Source organism: Amia ocellicauda, chromosome 3 (assembly GCF_036373705.1).
Source record: "Amia ocellicauda isolate fAmiCal2 chromosome 3, fAmiCal2.hap1, whole genome shotgun sequence".
Taxonomy (NCBI): Eukaryota; Metazoa; Chordata; class Actinopteri; order Amiiformes; family Amiidae; genus Amia; species Amia ocellicauda.
The window spans coordinates 1,367,129-1,388,026 of NC_089852.1; the positions used below are offsets into that span (position 1 = coordinate 1,367,129).

Genomic DNA, 20,898 nt, shown 5'->3' on the forward strand with positions numbered 1-20,898 from the left:
CAAGTCTATGTCTGTCTGTCTCTCTCGCTCTGTCTGTCTCTCCTTGCACTGCCACACCATCTTGGCAATCTATATATTGACCATGTTACTGTGGAAACTGTAATTGAGCTGAGGGATTGGGTGTCGGGTCGGGTCCTAACTGGGTCGTTAATAAAAAATGATAACTAAAGCGCTCGCTCTCTCTCTGTCTCAATGTAAATTAAATTAAATTCTCTCTTTCTCTGTCTCTCTCTCCACCTGCTCCAACAACTGGACCTGCAACTGTGTTCTGTGGGATTGGACACTCTGTGCCGGGATTGGACACTCTGTAATGGGACTGAACACTCTGCGCTGGGATAGGACACTCTGCACTGGGATTGGAGACTCTGTAATGGGATTGGACACAATTGTAAATCATACAACCGTATTTTGGCAAATATATACAGAAATGCATATACCTTCCTAACTGAGAAATGTAGGCATGTGTTAAGGAATTTAAGGAGAGTTCTGTGTTTTACGACAGGCCTGTGTTCAACAAAGTACAACGTCCATTCTGGAAGGCTCCACAGAGACCAGCACCACATTGCAATTGAAGATTTATTTTGTGAAACTCAGACATTCAAGACACTTGAATGTCAATATATTCCATAGACCAGGGCAACAAACCCAAATACAAACTACAGGCTGCTAACATTAGTGTTACCCAGCTTCTTCCCCAGTTTGATAACAAACATTAAAAGGTGACTTAAAACTAACATAATGATACTAAAGTAATTCTACCTCAGAACCAAAACCTGAATAAGCCATGATTGGTCTTAAAAGAAAGAGCATTAACTAAAATAACCATTGGACCATTTAAATTCCACATACAATGCAACATTAACATTTGGTGAGAGAAGTATTCACACATCCTAATTGATCCTGCTCTGATACGGGCATCAGACCAGCCCCCCCGGCATTCCAAGAAGACTCAAATGTAACATCACAGAGAAAGAGCACCTGGCTTGTTTGGTATCAGCTGTAAGGTCCTGTTTTGAGGGACTTGAAAATGTAATTGAAGACCCTGTATTTGAAAGTTGATGAAAGTGTTTTGTGATAACTATATAATGTTTTATATTAGAAACAGCATGTATACAGATTGAGCAAATTAGATAAATTAGAAGGTACATTTGTTAGAAATTCCTATTATTAATAAAAGATTGCACAGTGCCGAAATAGCCCACGCTGTTTGTTAAAAGTCTGTTTGTGGACTTAAATTGCTTCCCCAGATTGGCAGGAACTGTTTTGTTAAAGATTGAGGGACACTTGAAAAAGACGACCGTGAGACCGGACTTCTCGGAAAAACATCAAAGAAAGACATTTGGTTTGCGGATCCCAGATCTCCCCCCGGGAAGACGGATCGTAAACGGACTTGGGCTTGCAGCTTTTGATTGGATGAACAGCCACAACATACTAAGTCATTTTCTTATAAAGCTTCACTCGTGTTTGTAAAAACTAAGGTCTCACTGAAGGAATTTCCTGACGTGGTGCTTCCAAGCTAACTTGTGAATAAAGTTTCAGTTTGCTTTATCTCAACAACTTTTCCAATTATTTCAGAGATGTGTTCAACAGTAATTGATAGAACTACAACTTCACAATATAGAGTTAGAATTTCTAGGTAACATTTGAACTATTTTCATATTCCTCAAAGACATCACACCCCAATACACATTCTGTAGGAATCAAGGAGACGAAATCCAGGAAGACTGAACGAACCAGAACCAGTCTCCCAGCCCTCCCCACTATCGAACGTCTTTATAACTGAATCTCAGTAATCCACACAGGTAGTATATTTCGTGTACTAGTCAAGAATTAGGTAATCCACAATTGCATTAAACCTAGTTGTGTGTGGGATCTGAACTGTAGGAATGGGCAGCATAATCATACTTATTTGTTATTTTACATGTTTTGTGTCTCAAGTCAAAACTCGAGTATTGGACAGATCTCCTCTCATTCTCACTCTTAATCTTATCCACCCTGCTTGTCTCTGTCCTATCTTTGCAAATACATGCTGTCTATTTACATTTTAATAAACCTATATCTGTATAAAGCGAAACAGCCTCAAGGTCAATTCATGCAGATCAACCTCACCGCTGATCTGAGCTCGTATTAGTAAAGTATTGTGGTAACTTACATATCAACCCGGTCTTGTTGTCAGAGGACTTGACCGCTGTGGGTTGTATGTGTGAGGGTCACTAGATAATAGGACTTTATTCAGCAATTAAATTCAGCAATTAATATTTCTTCTGGTAGCGATACCAGATAAAAACAAAACTCTAGTTTAAAGTCCTAGGCTGATCAAAAGTACTGACAATAATTGTAATAAAACAATAACTGTAAATGATAAATTAAAACAATTTGTCCATTGCAACATTCTGGCTGTATCTTATCAGATCAGCATCCTTTCATTTCATTAAACTATTTACACTCTGCGCTGGGATAGGACACTCTGCACTTGCCTGGAGCTGACTGTGTAAGCCCCCCCTCACTGAAAGAGCTCGGGGTCTGCAGCAGCCGGTGCTGAATGCGGACGCAGCCGTCAGTGCTTTAATCTGGCCCGTCCGAGTCTCACAGTGCCCCCTGCGCTCACAGAGGCACTGCTGCGCCACCCACTGAATGTCTCCCAGCTCGGCTGTTTAATAGGCTCAACCTGTGATTCAACACAACTGGGTTTGTCTTGTGTGAGGTTCACCAACAATGTCATATACCACAATACCATAGACCTAGAAAAACTAATCTGTTGTCTGTCCGAGATTAAAACATGGATGACAAGAAATGTTCTTATGCTTAATTCTGACAAAACAGAAGTCCTAATTTTAGGGGACAAAAATCTAACTGTTCATCATGCACTGACAAATCTAAGTACTGATAACTTTAATTTCTCCCCTAAGGAGATGGCACGAAACCTGGGTGTCATCTGTGATCATAATCTATCCTTTGAATCACACATTCAGAATGTGTGTTGATCTTCCTTCCTCCAGTTTAGAAACATTGCTAGACTGCGACAATTCCTCTCATTACAGGACACTGAGAAATTGATTCACGCATTTGTTACATCTAGATTGGATTACTGTAATGCCATTCTGTCAGGCAGCACAAACAGAGCTATTTCTGCACTTCAGTCCAAAATGCTGCTGCAAGAATTCTAACTAAAACAGAAACCCATGAACACATCACTCCAATATTGGCTTCTCTTCACTGGCTGCCCGTGCACTACAAGATAGACTTTAAAGTGCTCTTACTGGCATTTAAAGCACTAAAGGGTCTGGCACCTCCCTACCTAAAAGATCTCCTTATGGAATACACTCCAGGTCGGCCATTAAGATCACAGGAAGCCGGTTACTTAGCGCTCCCCAAAATACACAAGAAAAGCGCAGGTGGTAGAGCATTCAGTTATAGGGCCCCGAAGCTGTGGAACGATCTTCCAGCCAATATAAGAGATGCCCCCTCTGTCTTAGCCTTTAAATCACGGCTGAAGACTCATCTGTTTAGTCTCTGTTTTTCTAGCCCACAATGCCGCCGGTGTCCATGGACATGCAGTGCACAACTGTCTTTGGAAATGTCCTGCACTGCATGACCAGTATCTGAGCACGACTGCCTTCTTGCCTTCCAGCAACAGCCCCCACTGAGGTTCCGACGAGGCACCTCGCCCCCCACCATGGAAGTCTGATGAGGCACAACCCTCCTCCAGGGAACCCCACCACAGAGGGCTAATGGGGCATCCACACCCAAGGTCTGACGAGCCATCGCCACCCAAAGCCTGTTGATGGTCCAACCCCCCTAACCCCAATGGCGGGCGAGAGGCCTCCTCCAGAGGGAAGAGCACAGCCAGCAGCACCGATCAAGAACTTTCTGATCTCCTTGCTGCTGTAATAACTATACTGCCTGGAGGGGAGGTGACCATTAGGCCTGAGCCCTAAGCCATGGACCCCAGAGATTCATTTTCTCCTACATGCCATCCATAGGAGTTTTATTGTTTTTCTCTCCTCCGTGCCTAAATGGTTTATTTATTTAAATGTTCACTTACTTTATTTTAGATCATGTAAACTGTTTACAGGTCTATATTTATTTTACTTTATTGTATTTATGTATTTTATTTTGCTGTACATTTGTTGTATGTTTACCAGTCTGTAAAGCGCTCTGTGGAGTGCTCTCTACCCTGCAAAGGGCGCGATACAAATAAAAATTGATTGATTGATTGATTGATTGAATGTGGGTGAACTGTCCTGCTGGGCCGGGCCACCCCGGACATTGACATGAGCAGCGTGAGCCAAGAGGGCAGCCCTGGTGCTGTGAGGGTGTTCCCCACACTCGAGACTTGCAGAGGGCAGCGCTCGGATAGCGTATGGAGTAATGACCGCATGCCCGGTTGTCCTGCGAACAGAGCCGCTCCGCGTGACGACGCGATTCCTAGAGTGGCAGCGATGGTAAGTACTGTCAGCACAGAAGTGCTGAGATGCAGTTTTTAAATGTGGGGTTTTAAGCGATGATGTTCAACTGTATTACACATAGCACAATTACACAAGCAATAAAAAGTAAAACTATTCCTTCAACGTCCACATCTGGTCCTGGAGACCAATTAATGTCCAGCACCGGTAATAATAGGATGATGTCCTAAATTATAATCAATACTATCATAGTTTCTGTCCCCGTTCACACCTTTGGTTTAGATCCTCATATTTACGATAGTCAACTTTCAATGTTTTTATTTTAATTTATTTCATGACACTGCGAACTTTCTTTCAATTCCTGCGCTTCCTCCTATTTGGGATATCTGGTTATACGTCCATGTTCCTGACTGCAGTGTTTAGCTGTTTTTGGATGTTATATTCACCTCATATTTTTATCAGCATTTTAATCTCGTTTTCCTCCCACAGAGCTTGTTTAACAGTTTTATTAGTCCTCGTTCTCTCGGAAACAACTGAGTGAGACAGGGGCCGGCGCTGAGGTGACAGATGGGCTGTGGTGAAGGTGTGGGTACAGTATGAAAGGGGGAGGGACACAGAGAGGGCGATAGAGACAGACCCCTGGGGGCAGGCAGTGCTGCTGGACCAGTTACACAGAAGAGTTGAATAAACAGTTCAAACTTCCCTGGACTTTTCCATATCTGCCAGGGATTTGCATGGGCTGCGATCCAGGAACAGCAAAGAGAGCTGGACATGCACGGGCTGGGTGCCAGAGTGTGAAACAGACAAATAACCTCCCTCTCACCATCTCTCCATCACTCCCTCTCTCCCCCTCTCTCTTTCCTCTCCTCTCTCTACATCTGTTTGCTTCTGTTTTTCTCTCCGTCTCTTCCTCTTTCTCTCCATCTGTCTCTCTCTCTCTTTCTCTCTCTCTCTCTCTGGCACTCGTTTCCTACACAGGACTGACCAGTTTTACAGAAAGCAGTGGGAGTCGTACTATATCCCTCCCCGTCCCCCTTTCTGTCTCCCTCTGTCTCTCTGCCTCCCTATCTCTCTACCATAATAGGAAATCCGGCTGGAACCATGAGGGTGAAACAACAATCAAGATGTAAGCAGCCAAGCATTCCCCACATCCACTCACACAAACATACAAACACCACAATTCAATAATGACACGCACACACTGCGCCCCGCATGGCTCTTCAAAGCACTGCCACACCACCTCCTGTCTGTCTGTCTGCAATTCTCTTTCTTTCTTATTCTTTTTCTCTCAGTGTTGTGTCTCAATGTCTAAATCTCAGTCTCTCAATGTCTCTCAGTGTCTCTACATGCCTCAGTGTCTCTCAGTATCTCAGTGTCTCTGTCTCTCAGTGTCTCAGTGTCTTTCAGTGTCTCAGTCTCTCTCAGTGTCTCAGTGTCTTTTCCAAAAGCACAACACCCACTTAAACACCCCCCATTCCCCTCCTAATGCACAGCATCCCTTACCTGTCCACAGGTGAGCAGGTCCTGGCTCCACTCTACCCTCTCCAGGCACTGAGCTCCTCTGACCTCACCGGCGACACACAGACACAGGCACCACAGCAGCACCCGCCACGGGGCTTCCAGCTCTCGGTCCATCGCACCGCACAGGTGGGCACCAGGGGCCCGGGCTGTCTGCGCCCCAGTCCTGTCCCCCTTAGTCCCTGGGGTCAGTGAGCAGTCACCCGGGAGCGCAGATGGAGGCAGCCCCCCAGGCACCAGCCTTCGATCCTGGGCGCAGGTCTCTGTGCTCTCCCACCCTCGTCTCTCTGCTCCTCTCCTCCTCTCCGGACAGTTTCTCTCTCCTCCTCCCCGTCTTATTATTCTCCTTGACCAACCTCCTTTCTTCTCTTATTCCCCTCTCTCTGCTCTTTCAGCCTGTCTTCCCTCCTCTCTGTGTTTCACTGTGGCACTGTTGGCTATGACTCCCTGAGCAGAAATTTATTTATTCATATGATTGATTTATTTTTCTAATTGTAGCTCCAGTTCAGCTGTATATTGTGTCCATATGAAACCCAGACTGCTACTGCAACTGCTTCTCTCTCTCTCTCTCTCTCTCGCGCGCGCGTGTATCGGCTGTCAGGCGGCCAGTCTTCTGTCACTGTGCAACTTGATCTTGAAGATTACTACATCTCTTTCTCTTTCTCTTCCCCCCCCCCCTCCGTGTGTGTGCGCTGGGGGGGCGGTATTCTGGTCTTTTCAGCGGCTCCAGAAATGCAGTCTGATTTCCAGTGACCTGAAAGCATGAGGAAAAAATAAATAAATAAAAATCACTATCAAATGACTGCACTGGTACCTGGCAGGGGTTACCTGATACGGAGGGGTGATCGGTATCCAGATGTGGTCCAGCGCAACACCTCACTGGTTCTGGGCAGTATTGACATCCCATTTACACTGCTTAGTCTTGGGCGTGCATAGAAACCCTCCTGGGCATCCCGTACCAGAGACACACACACACACACACACACACACACACACACATGCACGCACGCAATAAAATAGAGGCAGCAGTAGCAGTAGCTGTAGCAGCAGGAGTGCCAGCCTATCTTTATCAGGGCTGAGAGGCAATGTGGAAAGGTGACCCAGAGCCCAGAAACAACCCTGAGAAACTCCATCTGACACCAGAGTCACATGAGACTGTGAAACATGACATCACACACACACCCCCAGAGGGCGGCAGAGGACTTTTACACTGTGTTCCAGTAAGTTTGGTAAGTCTGCCTTTTATATTGGTAGTGTGTGAATGCAAGGTGTGTGCGTGTGTGCATGTGTGTGTGTATGTCTGTGTGCATTATGTGTTTAAGAAAACCATTTTTAACCGCCCTTTACTGTTCAGTGATGCGTTTCTGTTCGTCCACATTCTGACACAATTCTTAGGAAACATTCCAGCCATTTCTCTACATGAGTCACTTCCTCATTTCCCAGAACTGACTTGGCGTGGAAAACCAGGGAGTTATTTTACGTTGTGTTTATTATTAAAATAAAAAGACGAAGGAGAAGCAGGCAGGAGGAAGAAGAAGATGAGTTTTGAACACTGGAGCACTGACACAGGTGTCGGTCAGGTGTTCAGTGTATCTGAAGAGTCTGACTGTCTGACTCACATACACACCCTGCGTGAAAAAACACACACACACACACACACACACACACACACACACACACACACACACACACACACACACACACACACACACACACACACACACACACACACACACACACACACAGGCAAGCACATACACACACACTCATGCACTGACACACAGGGGAGGACAGTTTGGAGAGAAATCCCAGTTGCATTCACAGCCCCCAGATTCCTGGAAGATTAATCAGGAAAAGCAAGACAGCTCCATCTCCGTCCCCCCAGAACCCCCCCAATGAAGCCGGAGTGGAACAGAGAGCCTGGGGGGAGGAAGCTGTGTGGATTATCAGATCAAACTGGCAGTAATTGTTATTCTTTGTTGTTGCTGGCGTTTTATGAATTTTTTAAATAACAGAACAGGAACTGAAAAAAAAAAACTCCCCACCCCAAAAATAAATACATATTTATACAGATACAGAAGTACTTTGACACACAATCACACACACACAACAGGAGCAGATCTGTTTCTGTGCTCCATGGGTTCAGATTTCCCTAGAAACCAACCAAGCCCCGCCCCTTTCTCACCCCGTCACCTCCTTCTGACAATCCCAAACAAGCTGCTAATTGCTCAGGTTTAAATGGACCCTGTAGTGAACTATATTCTAAATCTTATCTTTTCTTTTTTCCTCAGACAAGAGAGACTTTGTTCTCCCTCCCAGGGTGTCAGATCCCCAGCGCAGGTGAATAGTTGCCAGGGAACTGAGCAAACACGGCAGCGCTGGCCCGGCCGGTGAGTGTTAATGAGTGACAGCAAGGCCACACAGGGAGAGGCCTCAGTGTTACAGGGTGGGGGGGGATATGTAGTTGTTGGTGGAAAGTATTGATACCCTTCGTTAGGAACAGCCCACACTGGTGGGTCGGGACCGGGGTAAAATCCACAGTCTAACACTATCCTCACCCTCACCCCTACAGCCCTGCGTCTGGTTCTGCTCAAGCCATAACACTTAACAATACACTTCACTGAGAAACAGACAGAGAGAAAAACAGGGTGAGGAATAGAGCGAATGACAGGCAAAGAGGGTTACAGAGAGAGAGAGAGAGAGAGACAGACCAGAAAAAGGGAATTAGAGTGAGAAAGACAGGCACACAGACACGGAGAGGGAGACTGGCAGAGAGAGAGAGAGAAGGATGGTGTCTTCAGATGCTGTTAAAGGTAAAGTCAGGACAATGGTGAAAAACCTCCTATAGACTCCAGCCAAAACTGACAGGCCACAGAAGCTGACAGGTGATTTGCATAAGGGGAGACAGAGGGGAACAGCCAGAGAGGTGAAAGACAGAGAACGAGACAGAGAGGAAGATGAGACTGAGATAAGCTCATGTCACAGGTTGGGTGCCTCTTGTTCCCACAGTCAAGCAAAACAAAACAAAAAAACACACGTTCCAGACCCCTGCAACTCTCTGCGTACAGTAATGGTGTGACTGCCATTGTAAATATTTTATCTGCTTCCACAAAATTAATCTTGTATCCAGTCCAGAGCTCTGTCACAAACACAGTTGTAATCTGTGGGGATTGCACAATGACCTGCACGCGTCAAATAAACACTAAGAGAAAACAAGGTCTTGAGGCTCAATCAAAATATGTTTCTACTGAAGCACACACAATACAAACCTGTGAGGACCGACCTTGTTTATCTCATAAGACACTGGATGTGTCATTGGCTGTCAGACGCTCACAAACTGTGTTCAATATTTAACATCTATGGGAGAGGTTCCTGGTCCTGAGAGACACAGTCCAGTCCAGGTCTATTCTACAGTCCCACACATTGAAATGTGATGTTTACAGTAAAAATAGACAATTTGGTGTGCCTAATAACTGTAAAATGTATTGATTTAATGGGGATTTAATCACATATATTTAAAACCAAAGTTTAACAAATGGAGTTGAGAACATGAGAAAATTATAATTAATAAAAAAAAAAAGAATAAAATCAAAAACAATCAAACTCTGGTTCAGAGAACACATCAGACTATTGTAAACTGTATGTCATTAAAAGCAGGTAAATCTCAAATGAATCGCTAAATATGCTGCATGAACACTGGCATGATACAGTCATACGTCACAGCTGTGTTAGTTCGCACAATGCCATAATTAAACACCTTAACCGTCTTTAAACATCTTTAAATTCATTGTGTCGTTCTGACATTGTTTCAATATCATCAAGTTTTCGAAACCACTGGATTTACACTGAAATATGAAATATGAAAGGGACGCAAATGGTCCTGTATTGGCGGAATGACCCTGTCTGAAGGGAACAGGACAGTAAGTTTGCGCACAGACAGGTGAAGCACCGACCTACCTGCACGGGTCCAAAGCACAGTCCCGGTGTCCCGGCAGGACGCGCCGCTATTCCCGGTTCGGTTTAAAGAAACGGAAAGAAGAGCCGCAGCGCGAGCCCGCGCCGTGGACGATGTCGCCGCCACACGGACTCCCCGCCGGGTCCCAGCGCCGCCCGCCCGCAGCTCCCGCAACGCCACCGCACGCCAGTCACGCACACGGGTGCTATATTTCACACGCTTCACAGGAGTGTTGTTTAGAGCGGTTAAGAACAATACTGTCGAGAACTATACGAAGTCCCAGCGCAGTCTTGCTCTGGTGTGTGCTGTTGTTGTGTTCATATCAACGCACACAGTAGACACTATTCACAGGGGTGACCAGATGGGGCCACTGAAAATCTTGGGGTGGCACACCAAAACCATGCTGTTGTAGTATAGAGGCTAGTTGAAAACGATGTCAATATGAGAGTTAAGGAATCGCATACTGATATACTTTGGTTTCTTTTTTTACAGTTAATGTTACTAATTATCTGATGTGCAATGACTAATACAGGTACAGTTCACATTTTGAGTTCCACAACAATCCTGTTTTAATGTGTTATGTACATGTTAGGCGATTCATTGTTCTTCAGATAGGCTAGTCTCAGAAGCATATTGTGCATATGCGACTCGCGAGATCCCCGGGCAGGCAACTGTATCAGGATGGCCGTGGCCCCCCTGGCCCCCCCGGCCCCCCTTGGCGGCGCCACTGGCTGATGGCTGTCCCTAAGACAATGATGGACAGCGGCTTAGCTCCTGGTGCTGGTGTGTGCGTCGTGTACTTTGTACTGATTGCATCACTGCACTTCATGTTTCTTGTCGAACACTGTCAGCCGCCCAACTGAGAAATAAACACATGCATAATGATAATAACTGTTGAGAGGCTTTGTCCACCAGTCTGAGGATGCAGGGCGAGAGGCATCCCAGGCCAGGCCCTGCGGATGTACTTTGCTAAGTTACAAAATTGAAGTCTATTAAATAAAGAGTCAAGTAGTCTTTCCTGACAGACCGGGGGTATATCATAGCATCTGCTGTAGATTTACTAACCACCCCGTCAAGCAGTTGAAAACAGTCCGTCTGTCACTCTGAAACCAGCAGGGGAGAGCTGTAACAAACAAATGCAACTAAAGCCGCACATATTTGACTTATTGGCTGCGATAGTGTTTGTACCTCAGAGATAAGATAACACTCCCAGAGTCTTATCTCATCTCGCCTTGTCTCATCTGATCTGAGCTGCTCTCACAGCGGCCGCCAGTAACGGCTGTTTGAGTGTGTGTGTTTAACAACAACAAGAAATGAAGAAGTGGGACTTTGGGTGTCAGGTACGAAGTGCTGTCTGCGCAGTTATACATTAAGCTTGCTTTATTAGTTGTGTTTGTACTGCACCTTGCACTTGCCACAGCACGACACCGTGACGTCACCGAGGTATTGGTGTTTATGATCCATGTATTTATTTATTATGATGCTGTTATTGAATCTGGCAAATAAGCTCTGTTTGCTCGGAAATCACACGGTCAAATGCCTTCTGCTTTGAGGTGCATATTAAAACAAATTAAACAACAAACACTTTCCTCACAAAGTGCTAGCACAGCCATATTATTAACAAACGTTATGACCGACTGTGTGCCTTGGGATTAATTGGAATATTTTAAAACAAATATTTATACGATGACAACACGCTGTTAATGGTATCCTGTGCAAATAGTAGCAAAGTGGAAGATAGTGATTAAATTGAACCCACATGCAAAATGCTATATCACATCATCGCCTGAGCGTCACACACAAACTCAGTCTCTCTCACACACACACCACACGCATGTCCGCAGGTACACATGCATCTGGGCGCACTTGCAGTAGGCCCTGTGTTCCCTCCACTCGCTCAGTGTGGAAGCTGCACAACCCACTTCAGGGACACTGGTTTGTAATGATGACAGGATTGCGACAGTAAGGACACAGCCCTGCTCTCCTGAGGTGCAGTTCTGACAGTAAAGCAAAAGTTAAAACGTTTTCCCTCTAATAAAATATTCTAAATCTAATCATGCAGGAAAAGTTCAAGAATTTGTCAAAAATGAGGATTTATTTCAAAATTAGACACATTTTACAGAATGTACATCTTTCGAGCTAAAACCTGTAGAATAATACCTGCTCTTGTGTTGCTGTAGATTAAACATTTTCATAAATGCTAATCAAGGAATAAGAAAGTATTTCTGCTTCAACATATTTTTTAGTTTGACTATTAGGCCTAATGTTCTGCTGTGCCCCCCTGTTGAAATGTTCAAATATAACGTGTCGGTATTTCTACTGTCATTGCCTTCGTGTTACAATAATAGTTCCTGGGAAATGCTGTGGCGCTTCTCACACTGTACAGTCTATCAGCACGTCGCTATCCGGCCCGACTGACACATTTCACTTTTTTTCTTTTAGGCGTAATTCCTCGGCAGCCCTCAGTCCCAGGCTGTTTGCGCTCGGCGGTGCCAGGGGCCACTGTGCTGCAGTGCCGGGCGGTTCATGCTCCCTGACGCTGTCAACCAGGGACTCATCGGGGCAGTATTTCAGCAATGCGCCCCACGGGGCTCAGAGCTCTGTGCAATCCCACGCATCTTGCGCGACAGGTTTGCTTTTCCATCCGGCAGTGAGGCGGGTCTGACCGGTTGTGCTGTAATGCACACCTTGTGCTGCCGATGGGACCCTCTGTGTAACTCAAGCTAAATAAACTCACTAGCATGTTGTGTTGTGTAGTGCAGTGCTTTGCTGTGTTGTTCTCGATTGTTGTGTGTTTTGCTGTGTTGTGTTGTTGTTGTTGAAGGGGTGCTGTGAGGACTGAGCACCCTGGAGCCGGACACTCGTGGACATCAGAGTGATTCACCTCTATAATAATAATAATACATTTTATTTGGGGGACGGCTTTCTAGATACTCAAGGACATCTTGCACAAAGTTGACCTATATAAAATCAAGTAATACAATAAACATAGATTACGATGGAGAAATACATAGGGACTGACAGTTATAAAAGAAACATCAGCTAAAATGTAGCCAATAGGGCTATAGAAGGTAGGCTTTCTTAAACAGGTGAGTTTTTAAAAGGTTTTTAAAAGAGACGAGAGTGTCTGCTTGTTTTATTTGTGAGGGGAGTGCATTCCAGAGCCTGGGGGCCGAGCAGCTGAAGGCCCGGCCACCCATGGTAGAGAGACGGAATGGGGGGGGTGATAAGGAGATTAGCAGAAGAGGAACGGAGGGAGCGAGAAGGGGGAATAAGCTGGGAGAAGGTCCGACAGGTACGTAGGTGCCAGGTTATGAAGGGCTTTATAAGTAAGGAGAAGCGACTTAAAGATGATACGGTAGTGCACAGGGAGCCAATGTAAATGGATGAGGACTGGTGTGATATGTTCAGATGATCTAGTGCAGGTGAGTATTCTGGCAGCAGAGTTCTGGACCAATTGTAATCTATTGGTGAGTTTAATAGGGATACCAGAAAGGAGAGAATTGCAGTAGTCCAGTCGGGAAGTGAGCAAGGCATGGATAAGGGTTTCAGTGCTGGAGCATGACAATGAAGGACGAAGCCTGGAGATGTTGCGGAGGTGGGAAAAAGATGTCCGGGTAATGGCTTTTATATGGGGTTCAAACGAGAGCATACTGTTCAAGATGACACCAAGGCTTTTGACTTGTAATGACAGAGGAACTGAAAAACCATCAATGTTATCTATACATATATATGTACACTCACCTAAAGGATTATTAGGAACACCATACTAATACTGTGTTTGACCCCCAGAACTGCCTTAATTCTACGTGGCATTGATTCAACAAGGTGCTGAAAGCATTCTTTAGAAATGTTGGCCCATATTGATAGGATAGCATCTTGCAGTTGATGGAGATTTGTGTGATGCACATCCAGGGCACGAAGCTCCCGTTCCACCACATCCCAAAGATGCTCTATTGGGTTGAGATCTGGTGACTGTGGGGGCCAGTTTAGTACAGTGAACTCATTGTCATGTTCAAGAAACCAATTTGAAATGATTCGACCTTTGTGACATGGTGCATTATCCTGCTGGAAGTAGCCATCAGAGGATGGGTACATGGTGGTCATAAAGAGATGGACATGGTCAGAAACAATGCTCAGGTAGGCCGTGGCATTTAAACGATGCCCAATTGGCACTAAGGGGCCTAAAGTGTGCCAAGAAAACATCCCCCACACCATTACACCACCACCACCAGCCTGCACAGTGGTAACAAGGCATGATGGATCCATGTTCTCATTCTGTTTACGGCAAATTCTGACTCTACCATCTGAATGTCTCAACATAAATCGAGACTCATCAGACCAGGCAACATTTTTCCAGTCTTCAACTGTCCAATTTTGGTGAGCTTGTGCAAATTGTAGCCTCTTTTTCCTATTTGTAGTGGAGATGAGTGGTACCCGGTGGGGTCTTCTGCTGTTGTAGCCCATCCGCCTCAAGGTTGTACGTGTTGTGGCTTCACAAATGCTTTGCTGCATACCTCGGTTGTAACGAGTGGTTATTTCAGTCAAAGTTGCTCTTCTATCAGCTTGAATCAGTCGGCCCATTCTCCTCTGACCTCTAGCATCAACAAGGCATTTTCGCCCACAGGACTGCCGCATACTGGATGTTTTTCCCTTTTCACACCATTCTTTGTAAACCCTAGAAATGGTTGTGCGTGAAAATCCCAGTAACTGAGCAGATTGTGAAATACTCAGACCGGCCCGTCTGGCACCAACAACCATGCCACAGGTGTTCCTAATAATCCTTTAGGTGAGTGTATATATATATATATATATATATATATATATATATATATAATTTTATTTTTGAGGTTTACTTGTTTTGGCACTCTTGAAAAAAATTACAATAAAAATAATACTATTAATGTAAACATAAATATAAATACATGAACAGACACTGAGAGACAGCCAATGAGAGAGACAGAGTCTGTCTGTCTGTCCTCCACCAGTCTCAGCCAAGAGTCGCAATGGAGACCCCAAGATGGCTTCCTAACATGGGCATGAGATGGTGAGCTCCTCTCTCTCCTCCAGCGGCTCTGCCGGTGAACCCGGTGATCTCTGTCCCTCCCCACTCTCCTCCTGTGGACCCAGCCACTTGCCCAGCTGGCGCGCCAGGCGGAGGGCCAGGATCTTGGAGAGCAGTGTCCAGCAGAGCCAGCAGCCGGACCCCCTGCGCACCCCCTCACCCCCGCGTCCGCCCCCGGCCCGGTTCAGCTCCCCCACTAGCCCGGCGAAGTCACGGGGCAGTTTGTAGCGCGGCAGGGCTCTGAGCCTCTCCGGGATGTCCCGGCTATGGCCCAGCCCCTCAAAGTAGACCAGCACGAAGCCCCCCGCCCCACCACCCTCCGCCAGCTCACTGTGCAGACAGGCCAGGGCGGCACTGAGCACCACGCCTGTGACCGAGTTCCTTCTGTGCTCCCTCCCCCTCCCCTCCAGACTCTCTCCCTCTCTTCCCGCCTGCTCCTTCTCCTCCCTGTTCACTCTCTTCCTCTCCCCTGCCCTTCCCAGTGCCTCTTCCTCCCTCCCTCGCCCCTCTCTCCTGGTCTCCTTCTCCCCATCTCCACTAGTCCCCTCCTCCTTCTTCCCCCTCCTCCACCTCCTCTTTCTCCTCCCCCTCTCCCTCTCTCCGCCTCCACCTGCCTCTGCCCCACTCCGGCTCCTCTCTCCTCGTTTCCCGCCCCGCCCCATCCTCTGACTCCCGTCACTCTCCTCCTCTTTCTCCATCCTTCCCCGTCTCTCCCTATCCACTCCACCCTCCTCTCTCCAGCTCTCGTACAGCTCCCTGGCCTCGGGGCTCCAGGCGATGAGCACCCTGCCGCCTGCCGCGCCGACCTCCTCCCTCTGCTTGTACAGCCAGGGCATGGGCCCCAGCCTGGCCAGTGCCCCCAGGGCCCAGCGAGCCAGACGCACCTCGCAGCGCAGCTCCCCCTGCAGGAGGGAGGCCAGGGCGCACTCGGCCGCCACCTGGGGCCCCCAGTCCGAGGAGCTGACCAGCAGCACTGGCCTGTGCTGCCACAACCAGCCTGAGAGAGAGAGAGAGAGAGAGAGAGAGAAAGAGAGGGAGGGAGGGAGGGAGGGAGGGAGGGTGGGGGGTCAGAGGACAGAAATATAAAATGAGAGTATTGTCTGTCTGTGTGTGTTACTGTGTGTCATTCCTCTTTATTTCAACATTGTGCCCCTGCTGGCTCACCTGGGAGACCCCATCTGATGCCACGGTATCCCAGGAACAGCAGCATCGCCACGGAGAACATCACAATGAAAGCCACCATGGCAACCAGGCCCAACCTTCTTTGGGAACCTGTGAGAACGAGGAAGGAATGCTTTCAAAATGCTGCTCTGTGATTGGCTGGTTCCTCCTATTCACAATAGACCGACTAGGAAGAAGAATACAAAAAAACATGAACAGCTTTACAGTTGACAGAGTCACAGCGTCTCAGTGTCTCAGTGTTTCAGTGTCACAGTAGGCGCATTTACACTGCCATGTCTGATCCATATCAAGTGCATCGGTAGCATTTGAAAAGGATCGGAAATGGCAGTGTAAACGCTCGGTAAACAATCTGTACCTCTCAGGGTGATGCTACAGATCCGGATTGGTGCATTGGTGCATTGGTGCATTGGTAGCATTTGATCCTGGCAGTGTAAACACCTGACCGGCTCAAGTTCTGGTATTCTGTTGTGCCTTTCAACTCACTCAACAATGTCATCAGTGCATGTCCTAGACATTTCTATGTGCAAATATGGAAGTAAAAGTTGAGACGTGTGCAAACTCATATTTATTTCTGTGAAAAAGCTTGTGGCAATTTACCCTGTCAAATATTGCAATCAACTGCTCATATCTAGAAATTCAAGTTTCTTTGATTAATATATAGTCTTTCATCACTAAGTTTAAACTATTAATTATGTTTTTCTCTCAGGTTCCAATCTCGATTCGTTAAAAAGGTATTTATTAAACTAATTTGTAATTTGTCCTGATAGGGACCTCTGCTAAGATATACATAAAAATAATAATAATAATAATAATAATAATAATAATAATAATAATAATAATAATGTAATGATTATTATCAGTATTGCTTACATTTTGTGAAGCTTTCAGTTTAAATTCGAATCAGGCCGTACATGTATGCATTCTGATCAGGATCTACTGCTCTCTAATCATTGAGAGTTTAAGCATCGTACTGCCATGATCTTCATCAGCTTGCCAAACACCCCTGGAAATGATGGTTACCAAATGTGTTTATTCAGTAATTAAAACTTCATCATATTGGCATGTAGATCCAAACTAGCCTGAAAAACTTTGCTACAAGTAATAATCATCCAAATTCAAGGCAAGTTGCAGACAAGCTCAAATAAAAGCAAAAGCAGTCAGCACTTATTTACATAATCAAAACGAAAGCAACAGTAACAATGTAACGTGATAGGGGATTTTAGTTTTCACAACTGGTATTATTTAAGCAATTCTTAATTGAAATAATATTTTAATTATATTCTAAATAAACGGCTAACTGTAAACCTGATATAACATTATGATTGTGTAATATAATTATACAGTTCCATTAAAAAAACTTCACCATTACTTTAATTTCATGGCAGTTAAATTACTTAGTCCGATTAACACTCTTCTTCTATAACTCACTGCAGTCAGGGCAGGACAAGATGGCGGCCGCCCGACAGTAGGTCACGTAACGGGTTCCCTAGCAGAACATAAACTTAACATACAATAACACCCAGCCACGCACAGCCTCACCACGACGTCAATGACGTTGCGAGAACGTTTTTTTATTTGTTTTCAATGCTTCGGTTGTGAAATATGTTGTTGCGCTGGTTTTACTTGTTATAATATTTCGTAACGAAATAAATACTAAAATACTAATTTACATATAATTCAGTTTGGTCTGACGTGCTAATGCGGCGGCGTTTTAGAGGCACAGAGACACTTCCCTACTCCCCTTATTACAAATAAAATATTGTTAAAATTAACACTAAATGGCTTGTTACTTTATCTTAGCAAAAATATAGAATTGTATTTTAATTTTAAATGTTTCGGCTGCGAAAATTAACTTTTTATGTTTGCAAAAAATGTTTGCATATGTATTTCAAATGCTTCGGTTGCGAAAAATATGCAAGTGGTTGGTTTTACTTGACACAGCCGTATTATAAAGGACTAATTTAATCAATGCATATAATTAAGTTTGGACTTGCGTCCTGGTGCGCATGCGAGGACCCCTGGTGGGGCTGAAAGTTGATCCGGATCACATGGCAGTGTAAACGCAACACCACTGATGTTCCCATATTGATCCGCATCAGAAATGGCCGTGTAAATTTGCCTAGTGTTACAGTGTAACAGTGTCACAACTGACAGTGTCACAGTATTTCAGTGTCAGTGTCTCAGTGTCACAGTATCTCAGTGTTACAGCTGACAGTATCTCAGTGTCAGTGTCTCAGTGTCTCAGTGTTACAGTGTCTCAGTATCTCAGTGTTACAGTGTCTCAGTGTCAGTGTCACAGTATTTCAGTGTCAGTGTCTCAGTGTCACAGTGTCTGTGTCAGTGTTATAGTATCTCAGTGTTACAGTGTCACAGTATCTCAGTGTCAGTGTTATAGTATCTCAGTGTCACAGTATCTCAGTGTTACAGTGTCTCAGTGTCACAGTGTCAGTGTCTCAGTGTTTCAGTTGACAGTCTCAGTGTTACAGTGTCTCAGTGTCACAGTGTCAGTGTTATATCTCAGTGTTACAGTGTCACAGTGTCTCAGTGTCAGAGTTATATCTCAGTGTTACAGTGTCTCAGTATCACAGTATCTCAGTGTTACAGTGTCTCAGTGTCAGTGTTACAGTATTTCAGTGTAAGTGTCTCAGTGTCACAGTATCTCAGTGTCACAGTGTCTGTGTCAGTGTTATAGTATCTCAGTGTTACAGTGTCACAGTATCTCAGTGTCAGTGTTACAGTATCTCAGTGTCACAGTATCTCAGTGTTACAGTGTCTCAGTGTCACAGTGTCAGTGTTATATCTCAGTGTTACAGTGTCACAGTGTCTCAGTGTCAGTGTTATATCTCAGTGTTACAGTGTCTCAGTGTCACAGTATCTCAGTGTTACAGTGTCACAGTGTCTCAGTGTTACAGTGTCTCAGTGTTACAGTATCTCAGTGTTACAGTGTCACAGTGTCTCAGTGTTACAGTGTCTCAGTGTTACAGTGTCTCAGTGTCAGTGTTATATCTCAGTGTTACAGTGTCTCAGTGTCAGTGTTATATCTCAGTGTTACAGTGTCCCAGTATCACAGTATCTCAGTGTTACAGTGTCTCAGTGTTACAGTATCTCAGTGTCACAGTATCTCAGTGTTAGTTGACAGTATCTCAGTGTTAGTTGACAGTATCTCAGTGTCAGTGTCTCAGTGTTACAGTTGACAGTATCTCATTGTCAGTGTCTCAGTGTTACAGTGTCTCAGTGTCAGTGTTATATCTCAGTGTTACAGTGTCTCAGTATCACAGTATCTCAGTGTTACAGTGTCTCAGTGTTACAGTATCTCAGTGTCACAGTATCTCAGTGTTAGTTGACAGTATCTCAGTGTTAGTTGACAGTATCTCAGTGTCAGTGTCTCAGTGTCAGTGTCACAGTGTCTCAGTATTACAATGTCAGTGTTATAGTATCTCAGTGTTACAGTATCTCAGTGTCTCAGTGTCACAGTATCTCAGTGCTACAGTGTCAGTGTTATAGTATCTCAGTGTTACAGTGTCTCAGTGTTACAGTGTCAGTGATATAGTGTCTCAGTGTTTCAGTTGACAGTCTCAGTGTTACAGTGTCTCAGTGTCACAGTATCTCAGTGTTACAGTGTCAGTGTTATAGTATCTCAGTGTTACAGTGTCTCAGTGTTACAGTGTCTCAGTGTTTCAGTTGACAGTCTCAGTGTTACAGTGTCTCAGTGTCACAGTGTCTCAGTGTCAGTGTTATATCTCAGTGTTAGTGTCTCAGTATCACAGTATCTCAGTATCACAGTATCTCAGTGTTACAGTGTCAGTGTTATAGTATCTCAGTGTTACAGTGTCTCAGTATCTCAGTGTCTCAGTGTTACAGTTGACAGAATCTCAGTGTCACAGTATCTCAGTGTTACAGTGTCTCAGTGTTACAGTGTCACAGTATCTCAGTGTCAGTGTCTCAGTGTTACAGTGTCTCAGTGTTACAGTATCTCAGTGTTACAGTATCTCAGTGTCTCTCAGTGTCACAGTATCTCAGTGTTACAGTTGACAGTATCTCAGTGTCAGTGTCTCAGTGTCTCAGTGTTACAGTGTCTCAGTATCACAGTATCTCAGTGTTACAGTGTCTCAGTGTCAGTGTTACAGTATCTCAGTGTCAGTGTCTCAGTGTCTGTGTCAGTGTTATAGTATCTCAGTGTTACAGTGTCACAGTATCTCAGTGTCAGTGTAATAGTATCTCAGTGTCACAGTATCTCAGTGTTACAGTGTCTCAGTGTTACAGTGTCTCAGTGTTACAGTTGACAGTGTCTCAGTGTCACATTTGACAGTGTTACAGTGTCTCAGTGTCACAGTGTCTCAGTGTTACAGTGTCTCAGTACCAGTGTCACAGTATCTCAGTGTCAGTGTTATAGTATCTCAGTGTTACAGTGTCTCAGTCACAGTGTCTCAGTGTTTCAGTTGACAGTCTCAGTGTTACAGTGTCTCAGTGTTACAGGGTCTCAGTCACAGTGTCTCAGTGTTACAGTGTCTCAATGTTTCAGTTGACAGTCTCAGTGTTACAGTGTCTAAGTGTCACAGTATCTCAGTGTCAGTGTTATATCTCAGTGTTACAGTGTCTCAATATCACAGTATCTCAGTGTTACAGTGTCTCAGTGTCAGTGTTATAGTATCTCAGTGTCACAGTATCTCAGTGTCACAGTATCTCAGTGTCTCAGTGTCTGTGTCAGTGTTATAGTATCTCAGTGTTACAGTGTCACAGTATCTCAGTGTCAGTGTTATAGTATCTCAGTG

The 20,898-nt window shown here is 45.1% G+C and overlaps 2 protein-coding genes and 1 long non-coding RNA gene across 6 annotated transcripts in view; 1 reads left to right on the top strand and 2 right to left on the bottom strand.

Annotated features, from left to right (window-relative positions):
* The window catches only part of LOC136730719 (interleukin-17 receptor C), a 27,095-nt gene extending 16,545 nt beyond the window's left edge, over nucleotides 1-10,550 (bottom strand). The window contains exons 1-2 of one of the 4 annotated variants that reach the window (XM_066697627.1): nucleotides 9,882-10,550; nucleotides 5,910-6,678 (exon numbers count right to left, since the gene is read on the bottom strand). In XM_066697627.1, the coding sequence (XP_066553724.1) occupies nucleotides 5,910-6,041 (132 nt within the window). In that variant the 5' untranslated portion in view covers nucleotides 6,042-6,678; nucleotides 9,882-10,550. Of the gene's footprint in view, nucleotides 1-5,909; nucleotides 6,679-6,752; nucleotides 6,984-9,881 lie in introns of those variants that run through there. The other 3 variants (XM_066697628.1, XM_066697624.1, XM_066697625.1) reach the window with 3 other exon arrangements.
* LOC136730765 (uncharacterized) lies at nucleotides 6,987-12,626 on the top strand. Its single transcript, XR_010809452.1, has 3 exons — nucleotides 6,987-7,153; nucleotides 8,216-8,314; nucleotides 12,322-12,626. It is a non-coding gene; the product is annotated as an uncharacterized LOC136730765 (long non-coding RNA).
* A 2,085-nt stretch (nucleotides 12,627-14,711) lies between these two features.
* The window catches only part of LOC136746745 (uncharacterized), a 31,519-nt gene continuing 25,332 nt past the window's right edge, over nucleotides 14,712-20,898 (bottom strand). Inside the window, exons 17-18 of the mRNA XM_066699468.1 lie at nucleotides 16,109-16,216; nucleotides 14,712-15,941 (exon numbers count right to left, since the gene is read on the bottom strand). Coding sequence (XP_066555565.1) covers nucleotides 14,908-15,941; nucleotides 16,109-16,216 — 1,142 coding nt within the window. The 3' untranslated portion in view covers nucleotides 14,712-14,907. The remainder of the gene's footprint in view (nucleotides 15,942-16,108; nucleotides 16,217-20,898) is intronic.